Source organism: Coregonus lavaretus, assembly GCF_964263955.1.
Source record: "Coregonus lavaretus genome assembly, chromosome: 3".
Lineage (NCBI taxonomy): Eukaryota > Metazoa > Chordata > Actinopteri > Salmoniformes > Salmonidae > Coregonus > Coregonus lavaretus.
The window spans coordinates 63,809,445-63,825,875 of record NC_139990.1 but is presented as its reverse complement, the minus strand read 5'-3'; the positions used below and the strand labels follow the sequence as shown (position 1 = coordinate 63,825,875).

General features: G+C 43.2%; 1 protein-coding gene across 1 annotated transcript in view; it reads right to left on the bottom strand.

Annotated features, from left to right (window-relative positions):
* The window catches only part of LOC311110749 (platelet endothelial aggregation receptor 1-like), a gene marked incomplete at its 5' end in the record, with an annotated part of 40,682 nt that extends 25,790 nt beyond the window's left edge, over positions 1-14,892 (bottom strand). The window contains one exon of the mRNA XM_084153310.1: positions 14,822-14,892. Coding sequence (XP_084009436.1) covers positions 14,822-14,892 — 71 coding nt within the window. The remainder of the gene's footprint in view (positions 1-14,821) is intronic.
* Between the last annotated feature and the right edge of the window lie 1,539 nt (positions 14,893-16,431).

Here is a 16,431-nt window from a genome sequence, read left to right as displayed (position 1 = left end):
CTTCTGTCTTGCTTTGGGACCAGAGTGTTGTGGGAACCACTACTTGAGTGAAGTATTCTAGATGATGTGTATTGTCCTCGGTGGATCTTCTCATGACACTGCCAGACATAACAGTTAGCTTTTACACATACACAACAAGGCCAAGAGGTCACAAGCCTTTGAAATCTTTAGTGGACCATCAGAAAACAAAAACAACCCCAGCTAAACACTTTGATGACCAATGATTAACAACTGACAAAAGCACTTGTGTCTAAATCAGGGATGGGCAACTAGCGGACCGTTTTTTGTAGGCCCACATTTGCTAAATGTTCTTGAAAAAGCACAGAGGTCAACATTTTGGATACGATTCAACACAACAGCCTCTTCAATACAGTATGCTGTATGCTTAATGGTGTCTGCCAATCTATGCTTGGGTTTGAGTCCTAAATGAAAATGTATGCACTCACTAACTGTAAGTCGCTCTGGATAAGAGCGTCTGCTAAATGACTAAAATGTAAAATGTAAATGTAAATCACTTCTCTAACGCTTCGTTAAATCAGGGTAGTTGCTATGGAAAAATAAAATAGAACCTATGTCTGTATGTCAACTCTATGTTATCCCTATGTCAGTCTTCTTCTGCCTCACACACAGGGCCGGACTACCGCATTTGGGGCCCTGGGGCACCGACCTCCAGGGGAAATAAGCGAACTTACTGCATTTCAACACATTTTGCCATGGTGCAGAGAGAAAAATTTGCAGTTTTTTAATGCTATTATACACATTTTGTCATGAGGTTGAGAGAACATTTTGCAATTTTAAAGCAAATTTCCAGCAATTCTACACATTTTGCTCTCATATGCTATCTTGGGGAAATGAGGGACACGCACCCTGTTATTTTGTGTCAGGCAACGGGTCCAGGGCCTGTGTGTGAGCAGGGCCGGATTACCGAACGGGCATGCAGGGCACACATTTTGCTAACATATGCTATCTGGGGGTCCCCCAAATACCAGCTGATTGGGTCAGGAGGTCTACGTGATGGCCACACCTTTTCCTCTCCTCCTAGAGAGCAGCTCTACCAGTCTGATAAATCAGAGTTGGGGTGTATGTGTTCAACTCTATCCCTGTGATGATGGTCATGTGGTTCTAGTGTAGAAAGCTTATGTCATAGGCACTATCGATAGGGCGACACTGAACAGACTGAAATAGATAACGGAGGGAGGGTTGATAAGGGTACCATGGTAATGCTGTTGTTTTGGGCCTTATGAGGACATCAACATGAGCTCTACACATGGCCGAATAGTCAGCCATGGAATATGTGCCTTATGGTGTTGTTAAGCTAATACTTGAAGCTAGTTCATGCATGTTCATTCCGACCTAATATATCTATATGATAAGGTTGGTATGAATGCCTGGCCAATTGAAACATGTTGTGCTGAAACTCTGGAAACACATTCTCTCTTGTTGTGTTGGGCGTTTGGCCAAGTTGAGGCCTCTCTCTCCAAGTTGAGTCCATCCCTGTGGCATTGCTCCACAGTGAGGGCTTGTGTGTTCTTGTGTGCAACCAACTAGCCACACAGTGTAAACTGCCTCTAGGGCCAGCACACTCCAGACCATAACCACAGGCAGAGTGGCTGTGGTTTCATCGGTCAGGGAAAGTGTAGGGGTACTCACAAACACAAACACTCCGGAGTACCCTAGCCAGAACAAAGTACAGTACACCCCAAAACATTCACCTCAGATTAAAAAGCACTGTTCAGGGTCTTAATAGTATTTTTTTATGCAAGCTTAACTATATGAAATGGTGGAAAACCTAAAATGGAGGCCCTGGCTGAGGTTTTGGAGGGACATGACCATACAGAGCAGTAATTATATGTGCCGTAATGTACTGGGGATCATAATGTGTGCAGAGACACATTGGCTTCTTGTAAAAAAAAAAAAAAAAAAGGCTTTCCACAAACCATAACCAGAAAACACAGGCTTGATTGTAAATGCACACAGCAAGAACATAGTCGAAAGACCACACCGTTGGCATTATCGTGAGACCATCGCTTAGAAGGCTCCAGTAACAGTTCAGGACTCTGGACATGTAATTACCATAGAATCAAGTGGTATTATTCTAGAGACCATATGTAATTACCATAGAATCAAGTGGTATTATTCTAGAGACCATATGTAATTACCATAGAATCAAGTGGTATTATTCTAGAGACCACATGCGTGTACAGTGAGCTTTCACAGTGAATGAACCTCCATGATGGAGACAAGCTGTTTAGTACAGTTTAGTTGGTATAAAAGAACAATCCACTAATGGTATAACCCCATTCATAACCGAATCCTCGGCTGTAGATTAATATTTACCATCATTATCCTCAAGAAATACTGTAACATCCTGACATACAGGTCTTGAATAACGAAACGATAAATGACTACATCATTTGAGAATTTCACAATTAGTGTTATGACTTCTAGACATCCTGATAATCATGACCATTGAAAAATTCACAGGAATTTTGATTGTTCTGGTGTTGCGGTATGAATCATCATCAGTATCTTGTTTGTTCAGAACTACCCCTTCCTTTACTCTTCCTGCCATACCCTGTAGTGAAATCACCTCTCCTACTACAATATGGTGGTGACATTACAAAAGGAAGGTCTCTGTGAGTCACCCTGTGGTGCCCTGGACCCCACAATCCTATTGTTTTACTACCCCATGAATCACTTCACACATGATGCCATGATCATGATGCTTGTCCAAGTTATTGGATGAAAGTTAGAAAAAGGCCTTGGTGCCTGACAGTGAAGAGATATGACTCTGTAATAAAGGATAAGTTCATTAGAGTTACCAGCCTCAGAAATTGCAGCCCAAATAAATGCTTCACAGAGTTCAAGTAACAGACACATCTCAACAGTTGATGTTGAGATGTGTCTGTTACTTGAACTCTGTGAAGCATTTACTTATCCTTTGCAGCAGAGGTAACTCTGAGTCTTCCATTCCTGTGGCGGTCCTCATGAGAGCAGTTTCATCATAGCGCTTTATGATTTTCCATATTGACTGACCTTCATGTCTTAAAGTAATGATGGACTGTAATTTCTCTTTGCTTATTTGAGCTGTTCTTACCATCATATGGACTTGATCTTTTACTGAATAGGGCTATCTTCTGTGTACCCCACTACCTTGTCACAACACAATTGATTGGCTCAAACACATTAAGAAGGAAAGAAATTCCACAAATGAACTTTTAAGAAGGCACAACTGTTAATTGAAATGCATTCCAGGTGACTACCTCATGAAGCTGGTTGAGAGAATGCCAATAGTGTACAAAGCTGTCATCAAGGCAAAGGGTGGCTATTTGAAGAATCTCAAATATAAAATAGATTTTGATTTGTTTAACACTTTTTTGGTTACTACATGATTCCATATGTGTTATTTCATAGTTTTGATTTCTTCGCTATTATTCTACAATGTAAAACACTGTATAAATAAAGACAAGCCCTGGAGTAGGTATGTCCAAACTTTTGACTGGTAGTGTATATTTCTGATTTGCAAAAAACCTGAAAGTTTCTGAAAGTATGAATTTGAAATATTGGGTGTGGGGTGGTGTGTAGTTGTACCATCAAGTCCCCATTCTCCCAATGGGTTGTTGATGGTGCCTACTCCCTTCGCCCCCACACCCATCCACCCAACATGTGGCATTACAGCGACTAGGGAGTGTGTGCCAGCCTATCTGTGGTCGAAGGACTGTTCAGAGGAGACTGCGTGAATCAGGCCTTCATGGTCAAATTGCTGCAAAGAAACCACTCCTAAAGGACACCAATAACAAGAAGAGACTTGCTTGGGCCAAGAAACACAAGCAATGGACATTAGACCGGTGGAAATGTGTCTTTTGGTTCCAACCGCTGTGTCTTTGTGAGATGCAGAGTAGGTGAACGGATGATCTCCGCATTTGTAGTTCCCACCGTAAAGCATGGAGGAGGAGGTGTTATGGTGTGGGGGTGCTTTGCTGGTGACACTGTCAGTGATTTATTTAGAATTCAAGGCACACTTAACCAGCATGGCTACCACAGCATTCTACAGTGATACGCCATCCCATCTGGTTTGCGCTTTGTGGGACTATCATTTGTTTTTCAACAGGACAATGACCCAACACACCTCCAGGCTGTGTAAGGGCTATTTGACCAAGAAGGAGAGTGATGGAGTGCTGCATCAGATGACCTGGCCTCCACAATCACCTGACCTCAACCCAGTTGAGATGGTTTGGGATGAGTTGGACTGCAGAGTGAAGGAAAAGCAGCCAACAAGTGCTCAGCATATGTGGGAACTCCTTCAAGGCTGTTGGAAAAGCATTCCAGGTGAAGCTGGTTGAGAGAATGCCAAGAGTGTGCAAAGCTGTCATCAAGGCAAAGGGTGGCTACTTTGAAGAATATAAAATATAAAATATATTTTGATATATTTGTTTAACACTTTTTTGGTTACTACATGATTCCATACAGTGAGGGAAAAAAGTATTTGATCCCCTGCTGATTTTGTACGTTTACCCACTGACAAAGAAATTATCAGTCTATAATTTTAATAGTAGGTTTATTGAACAGTGAGAGACAGAATAACAACAACAAAATCCAGAAAAACGCATGTCAAAAATGTTATAAATTGATTTGCATTTTAATGAGGGAAATAAGTATTTGACCCCCTCTCAATCAGAAAGATTTCTGGCTCCCAGGTGTCTTTTATACAGGTAACGAGCTGAGATTAGGAGCACACTCTTAAAGGGAGTGCTCCTAATCTCAGTTTGTTACCTGTATAAAAGACCCCTGTCCACAGAAGCAATCAATCAATCAGATTCCAAACTCTCCACCATGGCCAAGACCAAAGAGCTCTCCAAGGATGTCAGGGACAAGATTGTAGACCTACACAAGGCTGGAATGGGCTACAAGACCATCGCCAAGCAGTTGGTCTTGTATTCACAAATACAGTTGGTGCGATTATTCACAAATGGAAGAAACACAAAAGAACTGTCAATCTCCCTCGGCCTGGGGCTCCATGCAAGATCTCACCTCATGGAGTTGCAATGATCATGAGAACGGTGAGAAATCAGCCCAGACAGAACTACACGGGAGGATCTTGTCAATGATTTCAAGGCAGCTGGGACCATAGTCACCAAGAAAACAATTGGTAACACACTACGCCGCGAAGGACTGAAATCCTGCAGCGCCCGCAAGGTCCCCCTGCTCAAGAAAGCACATATACATGCCCGTCTGAAGTTAGCCAATGAACATCTGAATGATTCAGAGGAGAACTGGGTGAAAGTATTGTGGTCAGATGAGACCAAAATCGAGCTCTTTGGCATCAACTCAACTCGCCGTGTTTGGAGGAGGAATGCTGCCTATGACCCCAAGAACACCATCCCCACCGTCAAACATGGAGGTGGAAACATTATGCTTTGGGGGTGTTTTTCTGCTAAGGGGACAGGACAACTTCACCGCATCAAAGGGACAATGGATGGGGCCATGTACCGTCAAATCTTGGGTGAGAACCTCCTTCCCTCAGCCAGGGCATTGAAAATGGGTCGTGGATGGGTATTCCAGCATGACAATGACCCAAAACACATGGCCAAGGCAACAAAGGAGTGGCTCAAGAAGAAGCACATTAAGGTCCTGGAGTGGCCTAGCCAGTCTCCAGACCTTAATCCCATAGAAAAGCTGTGGAGGGAGCTGAAGGTTCAAGTTGCCAAACGTCAACCTCGAAACCTTAATGACTTGGAGAAGATCTGCAAAGAGGAGTGGGACAAAATCCCTCCTGAGATGTGTGCAAACCTGGTGGCCAACTACAAGAAACGTCTGACCTCTGTGATTGCCAACAAGGGTTTTGCCACCAAGTACTAAGTCATGTTTTGCAGAGGGGTGAAATATTTATTTCCCTCATTAAAATGCAAATCAATTTATAACATTTTTGTTGTTATTCTGTCTCTCACTGTTCAAATAAACCTACCATTAAAATTATAGACTGATCATTTCTTTGACAGTGGGCAAACGTACAAAATCAGCAGGGGATCAAATACTTTTTTCCCTCACTGTATGTGTTATTTCATAGTTTGATGTCTTCACTATTAGTCTACAATGTAGAAAATAGTCAAAATAAAGAAAAACCCTTGAATGAGTAGGTGTGTCCAAACTTTTGACTTGTAGTGTACTTACATAAACACACTGGATGGACAGCCAGTGACGACAATAACATAGCTACTATGACCACCGCCAATTTGAGCTTGACACTGCAGATTGCAGTCTTTCATTATTCTTCTAAATATCCTCTACGACTCTGATGTGTCTCACATCATATCTATTTTTCCAACATTTCCACCACAACGTCAATCTAATTTCCTCAATCATAATTTGGTTCTCCATGCTCTTTACCTTCATGCTGTCACTTTCACTCAACTTCTCTGTCCTTTTTAGCGGCCCAAAGTATTGTGGGAACCTCTTAAGTGAAGTATTCTAAATTATGTTTAGCGTCCTCGGCTGATCTTCTTATGACACTGCCAGACATAACACTCAGCTTTTCATCCTTGTTTGTTTTCTTCTGGGTTCTTCCAACATACACAACAAGGCCATGAGGTCACAAGCCTTTGAAATCATCCAAGTCTAGAAAAGCCATGCCTGTTTTATGACCACACTGTAGTCTGAAACTCCACGTGCACTGTGCACATCTGGATTTACTACACTGGTGGTGGCAAATTCAAAAACACTCTTTGCCTCTCGTACTTCCTCAATTTTGCGGTCTGTCAATCAATACCCAATTAATCATAGGCCGTAGAGCAGCACTAGTTCAGTATTCCAATAATGTCTTGTTCTGTATTTTCTCACTAAGGGAAACAGCCCAGCAGAATGTACTTTAACAAAAGGAAATGCTGAACTGATGTGGACTGTAAAAATTGCCTGGTCATCAAAAAACCTTCCATCACACATCCACATAAACACAGATGTGCACACACAGAGACCTACAGTGACTTCATGGAGGCCTCACATGCCCTCCCCAACAATGTGTGTGTGCACGCACACTTTCCATCCCCAGCCACTATCCCCTTTCCCTTGGCTGAATCCCATGCAGATTGTGTTCTACTGTAGTCCCAGATGTTAGCTGCAGTCCCCTCTCCAGCGGCAGGGTGTGGTATCAAACCCCCTCTGCATTGGCTAACACTAAGGCTAACAGAACCATGGTCTCAACAGGACCCACAGCGGCCCTGATAGGTTACAGTAACACAGATTTGGATGTTACAGTATACCTTAGTTTAAGTATTTCTCCAATACAAGTATGGTAATTCCTAATATATAGGTTTTGGTGCAATGCAGAACTTTAGAAAAACTAAAGACACCCCAAGGAATCAACAAAGATTTTCCACATTTAGTGTAACATGTACATTCATACACTGATCCTTCGGTATCCCATGGTTGAGTGTCTGACTCAGTGTCCTCTTCAATAACACATGGTTCAAGCACCACACATTTCATGCCATGGGCAATAGCTTTAAAGGCCCAATGAAGCCGTTTTTCTATCAATATCAAATAATGTCTTGGTAACAATTAAGTACCTAACTGTAATAGATTTCTATTAAAATGAGCAAAAATTGTGTTTTAGCAAAAAACTATTTCTCAAGCAAAAAAGTTCCTAGGACTGTCTGGGAATGGTTTGAGTGGGAAGGAGAAAACTGAAAACTAGCTGATATTGGCAGAGAGGTTTGGAACTCTCTTTGTTATTCGTCTATTAACCAATTTAACCCATGTCACCATGGAAAGCCGAAACTCCCTCCCATGCAAACCTGCTGTTTAGAAGGTCCTGTGTATATTGTATTTTCAACCAGCAACTATCAGGAAATAACACTGATCACATTTGTTCATACTTTTACAGTATTAGTTTCATCAGCTGTTGAACAATATGATACAAAATCCAGGAAAAACTGAATTTGGACTGCACTGGGCCTTTAATGTTTATTACATTTTACATTTTAGTCATTTTAGCAGACTCTCTTATCCAGAGCGACTTACAGTTAGTGAGTGCATACATTTTCATACTGGACCCAGTGGGAAACGAACCCACAACCCTGGCGTTGCAAGCGCCATGCTCTACCAACTGAGCTACAGGGGACTTTTACTTCACAGTTCCATAAAACTGAGAGCAATTTATGATAACAGACTACGACCATGCAGCATCTGCTTTCGATTAAGATAACACTCCTAATGTAACTGGCTGGCAAGTTTATTTGCAGTCAGTGAGATAGTCTTGAGCTGGAACCCATTTGGGTAGCTTTACATTTTAGTCATTTAGCAGACGCTCTTATCCATAGTGAGTGCATACATATTTTTTATTTTTTTAAATTTTCTTAAATAATTTTTTTCATACTGGCCCCCGTGGGAATCGAACACACAACCCTGGCGTTGCAAACACCATGCTCTACCAACTGAGCTACATCCCTGCCGGCCATTCCCTCCCCTACCCTGGACGACGCTGGGCCAATTGTGCACCGCCCCATGGGTCTCCCGGTCGCGGCCGGCTACGACAGAGCCTGGATTCGAACCAGGATGGCACAGACCACTGTGCCACTCGGGAGACCTGTTGTTATATCCTTTCTCTGCTGTTGTTGTTCTTCTTTAAATTTACAGGATGAGTTCTGGCATCATTTCCTGTTTGGGGAGTAATAATGGTGTCCCACCTGGGCTTTTATTTACCTCATGTAGCCCCTAAATGTAAAAAGGCTGCAGGGTATGGGGTTAGGTCATTATGCACAATGCATGAAGCGACACAGAGCTAAACACGTGTAGGCAGATGTGCGTCTAGAGACTCGTCCCTCTGTCTGCATATGTTTGAATGACTGAACATCAGAAAGGTACTGTGACATGCTAGCAAATAGAACTCAATGGGACAGTAAGCAGGGGTAGAACTCAGAGGGAGATGCGTATCATAAGGAATTTGTCTCTTTCTTTCTCCATCTCTACTACCTCTCTGGTTTTCCAGGAAGTCCAGTCTGGGCCAGTAAATTCCTCTCAGTTAAACCCCATTGATTTACTGGCCTGCCTCTGGCCTTCGGTGCGCTGCCTTTGGAGGGCGAGGAGGAAATCTGCTCCTTATTAATGTGATCCTTTTATCGCAGCTTTTTCTTCACAGAACCAAAAGATCTCCCTCTCCAGATGGGCCTTTTTTTCACTTTAGAACTTGAGCCACGTGTGCTACCCTGAAGGTGAACTCTTAAAAATGTTCCTATGCTTTTCTCAGCAGTGGTGCTGTAACCTATTTTGAGACCTATAGGTGGCGGAATGACTTTTTCCACTTTGGCTCAAAACAGAAAACCGATAAATTCAGCAAAAAGCAAGAGGAAAATACAGCCATGTGGGGGTTATGCATGCCAAATGTAATAATTTGGTGAAACAAATGTGTTGTGTCACACCTGCAGGTCTGCTCGACACAACAGGAAGCCCGGAGGCAACTGGAGACAAGGGCCAGATGCACCCCACCACCACCACACAGGACGTCCTGGGCAAATAACACGGTGGGCAGGCGAGGAAGGAGAGGGGCCAGGAGCATCCCTTCCTCTTTGAGTATGATCTCCCCCAATCAAGGAAATGGCAAACGAATGTAACATTTTCTTTTTCTGTGTGCAAAGTGGGAACTAATCAGTAGAGATCTGAACTGATGTAAAAAAATAAGTGAAGTGGAAATTCGGCATGCTCTAATGGTAGCCTAACAACTAATAACTATAAATTGCTTTAGCTGTGAGTAGGTACTAAGTAATTTCCTTGTAGTTAACACACTGTAAAAGTAAGTGTTACTGCTGCTTCTACTCCAAAAGCATCCTTTAAATGGGGTCATCTTTATCATATAGGTCTTTCTACCATTTAAACAAGATGGCTCAATATTGACTCTACTAACTCATGAGCTCACCTCTTATAAAACACAGGGGACAAGCTGTCTCTTGACCCAAATAGTTTGTTTGTTCTGCTCCGTTTCTCTGCCATGGTGCAAAAAGAAAACTAAGTTAGAACATCCCAGTCTCCCAAACCCCCACAAGTCCACATTCTCCTAGCTCTTCCCCTCGCTCATCACTGTGGAGCACAGGGAGACAGAACTAGGACAAACAATAGGAAACGGATAGGAAACTTCTTGCCTATAAACTCAGGTCTGGATCCCAACCTTCCCTTCCTCTGACAAGTAAACACAACTGAGGAGGGATTCTAGCGGGTAAAATAAAAACTCTACCAACACCATCATACCCATACTGGCATTGCTGTACCCAGATTTTCCAAGAGCAAATCCATTGGGATTCTAATATAGACTGGTATATTGTTTTGAATAATGGTGATGTTGACGAGGGATCCTGTCTCATTCTGCTTTTCCTCATGCTCTTTGACTAACTCTCCCTTTTATTACCTGACCTGAATGATGGAAATGCTTGTCAGGCGGGGATCTCATAAAATGCATGATGGAGGGCCATGGAGTCACTGCTCCACACAGCTGGTGGATGACTGGATTGGCTCTCTGTCGGGAACTGGGAAAAACATCAAGTGGGGCTCTACCAATACATGTCAATGGAGTGCCAAGCATGACATAACAGTTATTTATTTTCACATGCAGAATTCACATTATATGGTAAATATCTTATCCAACAGTTGAGAAAATAAATGGCCCTTGCTTCATTTACATAAATTACCTCACACCAGCTGCTGAACGCAATGAAGAGTGGAAAAAACACAACCATTTCATCAAGACGGCCTCCTAAAGCAATTGGACGTTAAAAGGGCTACATTTCCTCCCTCTACAGCTCAGGTTTCTGTTTGTTATAGCCTTCCTCTATAGACACCGCATGAAACGAGAGGCACCAGAACAGACCCCCAAATCTTAATAACACGTCTCCACCACCCCTCCACAATACCACCCTTCCACCCACCCAATCAACCAACAACACAAGCAGCTCCAAAGACACTCACCACAGTACAACTACTCTGTGGTCACTTCATTAACCTCTTCTAGTCCCCTCCCCCTCGATCCTTTCTCCAAACCAACTGTCCTTTATGAAGGTTTATTTGAGCCAGAGCCTATAGTAACTGTCTATGTTCCACAGCAAAACTGGTCCAAAACCATGTCTTGCATGGCTGCAGTCGTATCTGCACCAAATTATCTGCACGGCTGCAGAGCATATGGGGTTGAGAGACTGATACAAGCATGTGGTAGGAATATTACATCTCTGTCACCTTCTTTTGAACGTGCCATTGCTCTTTGATGTTTTCCATTACGATGATTTATCTGCACAAAAGACTGAAAAGACGAGATTGACCAATCATCAATTCAAGTCAAGTATTAATTGTAATATTGACAATCACTTTGGCTGGGAAAAAATACACATAAATCCCTGGGAGGTTTATGAATCAATTGGGAGATTGCTGTGTAGATTTGACAACATTAAATTTGCCAGACTACGATGTCAGGCTCGATCCTAGGCCCCACGCTCTTCTCAATTTACATCAACAATACAGCTCAGGCAGTAGGAAGCGCTCTCATCCATTTATATGCAGATGATACAGTCTTATACTCAGCTGGCCCCTCCCTGGATTTTGTGTTAAACACTCTACAAAGCTTTCTTAGTGTCCAACAAGCTTTCTCTGCCCTTAACCTTGTTCTAAACACCTCCAAAAAAAAGGTCATGTGGTTTGGTGAGAAGAATGCCCCTCTCCCCACCCGTGTGATTACTACCTCTGAGGGTTTAGAACTTGAGGTAGTCACCTCATACAAGTACTTGGGAGTATGGCTAGACAGCACACTGTCCTTCTCTCAGCACATATCAAAGCTGCAGGCTAAGGTTAAATCTAGACTTGGTTTCCTCTATCTTTCACCCCAGCTGCCAAACTAGCCCTGATTCAGATGACCTTCCTACCCATGCTAGATTACAGAGACGTAATTTATAGATCGGCAGGTAAGGGTGCTCTCGAGCGGCTAGATGTTCTTTACCATTCGGCCATCAGATTTACCACCAATGCTCCTTATAGGACACATCACTGCACTTTTTACTCCTCTGTAAACTGGTCATCTCTGTATACACATCGCAAGACCCACTGGTTGATACTTATTTACAAAACCCTCTTAGGCCTCACTCCCCCCTATCTGAGATACCTACTGCAGCCCTCATCCTCCACATACAACACCTGTTCTGCCAGTCACATTCTGTTAAAGGTCCCCAAAGCACACACATCCCTGGGTCGCTCCTCTTTCCAGTTAGCTGCAGCTAGCGACTGGAACGAGCCGCAAAAAACACTCAAACTGGACAGTTTTATCTCCATCTCTTCATTCAAAGACTCAATCATGGACACTCTTACTGACAGTTGTGGCTGCTTCGCGTGATGTATTGTTGTCTCTACCTTCTTGACCTTTGTGCTGTTGTCTGTGCCCAATAATGTTTGTACCATGTCTTGTGCTGCTACCATGTTGTGCTGCTGCCATGTTGTGTTGCTACCATGTTGTTTTTTTGTTGGGTTGCTACGTTGCTGTGTTGTCGTGTGTTGCTGCCATGCTACAGTGGGGAAAAAAAGTATTTAGTCAGCCACCAATTGTGCTAGTTCTCCCACTTAAAAAGATGAGAGAGGCCTGTAATTTTCATCATAGGTACACGTCAACTATGACAGACAAAATGAGAAAAAATAATCCAGAAAATCACATTGTAGGATTTTTTATGAATTTATTTGCAAATTATGGTGGAAAATAAGTATTTGGTCAATAACAAAAGTTTCTCAATACTTTGTTATATACCCTTTGTTGGCAATGACACAGGTCAAACGTTTTCTGTAAGTCTTCACAAGGTTTTCACACACTGTTGCTGGTATTTTGGCCCATTCCTCCATGCAGATCTCCTCTTGAGCAGTGATGTTTTGGGGCTGTCGCTGGGCAACACGGACTTTCAACTCCCTCCAAAGATTTTCTATGGGGTTGAGATCTGGAGACTGGCTAGGCCACTCCAGGACCTTGAAATGCTTCTTACGAAGCCACTCCTTCGTTGCCCGGGCGGTGTGTTTGGGATCATTGTCATGCTGAAAGACCCAGCCACGTTTCATCTTCAATGCCCTTGCTGATGGAAGGAGGTTTTCACTCAAAATCTCATGATACATGGCCCCATTCATTCTTTCCTTTACACGGATCAATCGTCCTGGTCCCTTTGCAGAAAAACAGCCCCAAAGCATGATGTTTCCACACCCATGCTTCACAGTAGGTATGGTGTTCTTTGGATGCAACTCAGCATTCTTTGTCCTCCAAACACGACGAGTTGAGTTTTTACCAAAAAGTTATATTTTGGTTTCATCTGACCATATGACATTCTCCCAATCCTCTTCTGGATCATCCAAATGCACTCTAGCAAACTTCAGACGGGCCTGGACATGTACTGGCTTAAGCAGGGGGACACGTCTGGCACTGCAGGATTTGAGTCCCTGGCGGCGTAGTGTGTTACTGATGGTAGGCTTTGTTACTTTGGTCCCAGCTCTCTGCAGGTCATTCACTAGGTCCCCCCGTGTGGTTCTGGGATTTTTGCTCACCGTTCTTGTGATCATTTTGACCCCACAGGGTGAGATCTTGCGTGGAGCCCCAGATCGAGGGAGATTATCAGTGGTCTTGTATGTCTTCCATTTCCTAATAATTGCTCCCACAGTTGATTTCTTCAAACCAAGCTGCTTACCTATTGCAGATTCAGTCTTCCCAGCCTGGTGCAGGTCTACAATTTTGTTTCTGGTGTCCTTTGACAGCTCTTTGGTCTTGGCCATAGTGGAGTTTGGAGTGTGACTGTTTGAGGTTGTGGACAGGTGTCTTTTATACTGATAACAAGTTCAAACAGGTGCCGTTAATACAGGTAACGAGTGGAGGACAGAGGAGCCTCTTAAAGAAGAAGTTACAGGTCTGTGAGAGCCAGAAATATTGCTTGTTTGTAGGTGACCAAAGACTTATTTTCCACCATAATTTGCAAATAAATTTATTAAAAATCCTACAATTTGATTTTCTGGAATTTTTCTCTCTCAATTTGTCTGTCATAGTTGACGTGTACCTATGATGAAAATTACAGGCCTCTCTCATCTTTTTAAGTGGGAGAACTTGCACAATTGGTGGCTGACTAAATACTTTTTTTCCCCACTGTATGTTGTTGTCTTAGGTCTCTCTTTATGTAGTGTTGTGTTGTCTCTCTTGTCGTGATGTGTGTTTGGTCCTATATTTATATTTTTTTTAAATGATCCCAGCCCCCGTCCCCGCAGGAGGCCTTTTGCCTTTTGGTAGGCCATCATTGTAAATAAGTTTGTTCTTAAATGACTTGTCTAGTTAAATAAAGGTAAAAAAATTAATTAAAAAAACTCATTAGAACCTCTCTGTACAGTTTAACCATGAATCCACCTTCTATATGGGGGGATACAATATGGGGGGCCCCCGAGTGGCGCAGCGGTCTCTGTGGGAGAGATGCAGTGCCTTAGACCCATAGGGCGGCGCACAATTGGCCCAGCGTCGTCCGGGTTTGGCCGGTGTAGGCCGTCATTGTAAATAAGAATTTGTTCTTAACTGACTTGCCTAGTTAAATAAAGGTAAAATAAAATAAAAAATATAAACAATGTTTTGAGTCCATAAAGTGACATGCTTGGATAAAAAACAAACAAGGATGCACAACTATGATCTCAACTCAATAACAACACCCAAATGGTGTGTGGCCTGGTATAAACCTTTCATGAGACCCAGTGTACTATGTGGCGTTACAATAAACCTTTATAAACAGAGGTTTTCTGCCATTTGGAAGATCAAATTAACGTGAAGCAAATATACTGTAACTACATTTACCTCATCTGTACTCGTGCTATTTCTACTTCGGCTCTGGTGTGTCTGGCCAGTGTCATCCCAAACCAAAACATATCCGATGGCTCACCAGACCTCCATACTTCACTTCTTCGATGGAGAAACAGATGGTCATAGAAGGGCAGTCAGAAGAGTGCAATGGATCATCTCCAGCTGTTTGATTTAAGAGACAAATCTGTAGTTAGACCACAGACAGAAAAGAGATCACCAAATCTACATACAGTACTCACTGATGGCAGTAACAGTCTGTAGACGAACAGACACATTACCAAGAGGTGTACAGAAAGATCCACACGGAATCTCGATTTACCCACTGGCCACACACTGGCTGAATTAATGATGTTTCCACGTCATTTCAATGCCCTATCCCATCTGGACAAGAGGAATACCTATGTAAGAATGCTGTTCATTGACTATAGCTCAGCATTCAACACCATAGTACCCTCCAAGCTCATCATTAAGCTTAAGGCCCTGGGTCTCAACCCCGCCCTGTGCAATTGGGTCCTGGACTTCCTGACGGGCCGCCCCCAGGTGGTGAAGGTAGGAAACAACATCTCCACTTCGCTGATCCTCAACACTGGGGCCCCACAAGGGTGCATGCTCAGCCTCCTCCTGTACTCCCTATTCACCCATGACTGCGTAGCCATGCACACCTCCAACTCAATCATCAAGTTTGCAGACGACACAACAGTAGTAGGCTTGATTACCAACAACGATGAGACAGCCTACAGGGAGGAGGTGAGGGCTCTCGGAGTGTGGTGTCAGGAAAATAACCTCTCACTCAACGTCAACAAAACAAAGGAGATAATCGTGGACTGCAGAGGGAGTACCCCCCTATCCACATCGACGGGACAGCAGTGGAGAAGGTGGAAAGTTTCAAGTTCCTCAGCGTACATATCACTGACAAACTGAAATGGTCCACCCACACAGACAGTGTGGTGAAGAAGGCGCAACAGCGTCTCTTCAACCTCAGGTGGCTGAAGAAATTTGGCCTGTCACCTAAAACCCTCATAAACCTTTACAGATGCACAATTGAGAGCATCCTGTCGGGCTGTATCACAGCCTGGTACGACAACTGCACCGCCCACAACCGCAGGGCTCTCCAGAGGGTGGTGCGGTCTGCACAACACATCACCGGGGGCAAACTACCTACCCTCCAGGACACCAACAGCACCCGATGTCACAGGAAGGCCAAAAAGATAATCAAGGACAACTACCACCCGAGCCACTGCCTGTTCACCCCGCTATCATCCAGAAGGCGAGGTCAATACAGGTGCATCAAAGCTGGGACCGAGAGACTGAAAAACAGCTTATATCTCAAGGCCATCAGACTGTTAAACAGCCATCACTAGCACAGAGGCGCTGCTGCCTACATACAGACTTGAAAGTCTCTGGCCACTTTAATAAATGGAACACTAGTCCCTTTAATAATGCCACTTTAATCATGTTTACATATTTTGCATTACTCATCTCATATGTATATACTGTATTCTATACTATCGTAATAATGTTTACATATCTTGCATTACCCATCTCATATGTATATAGTGTATTCTATACTATCTATTGCATCTTAGCCTATGCCGCTCTGACAA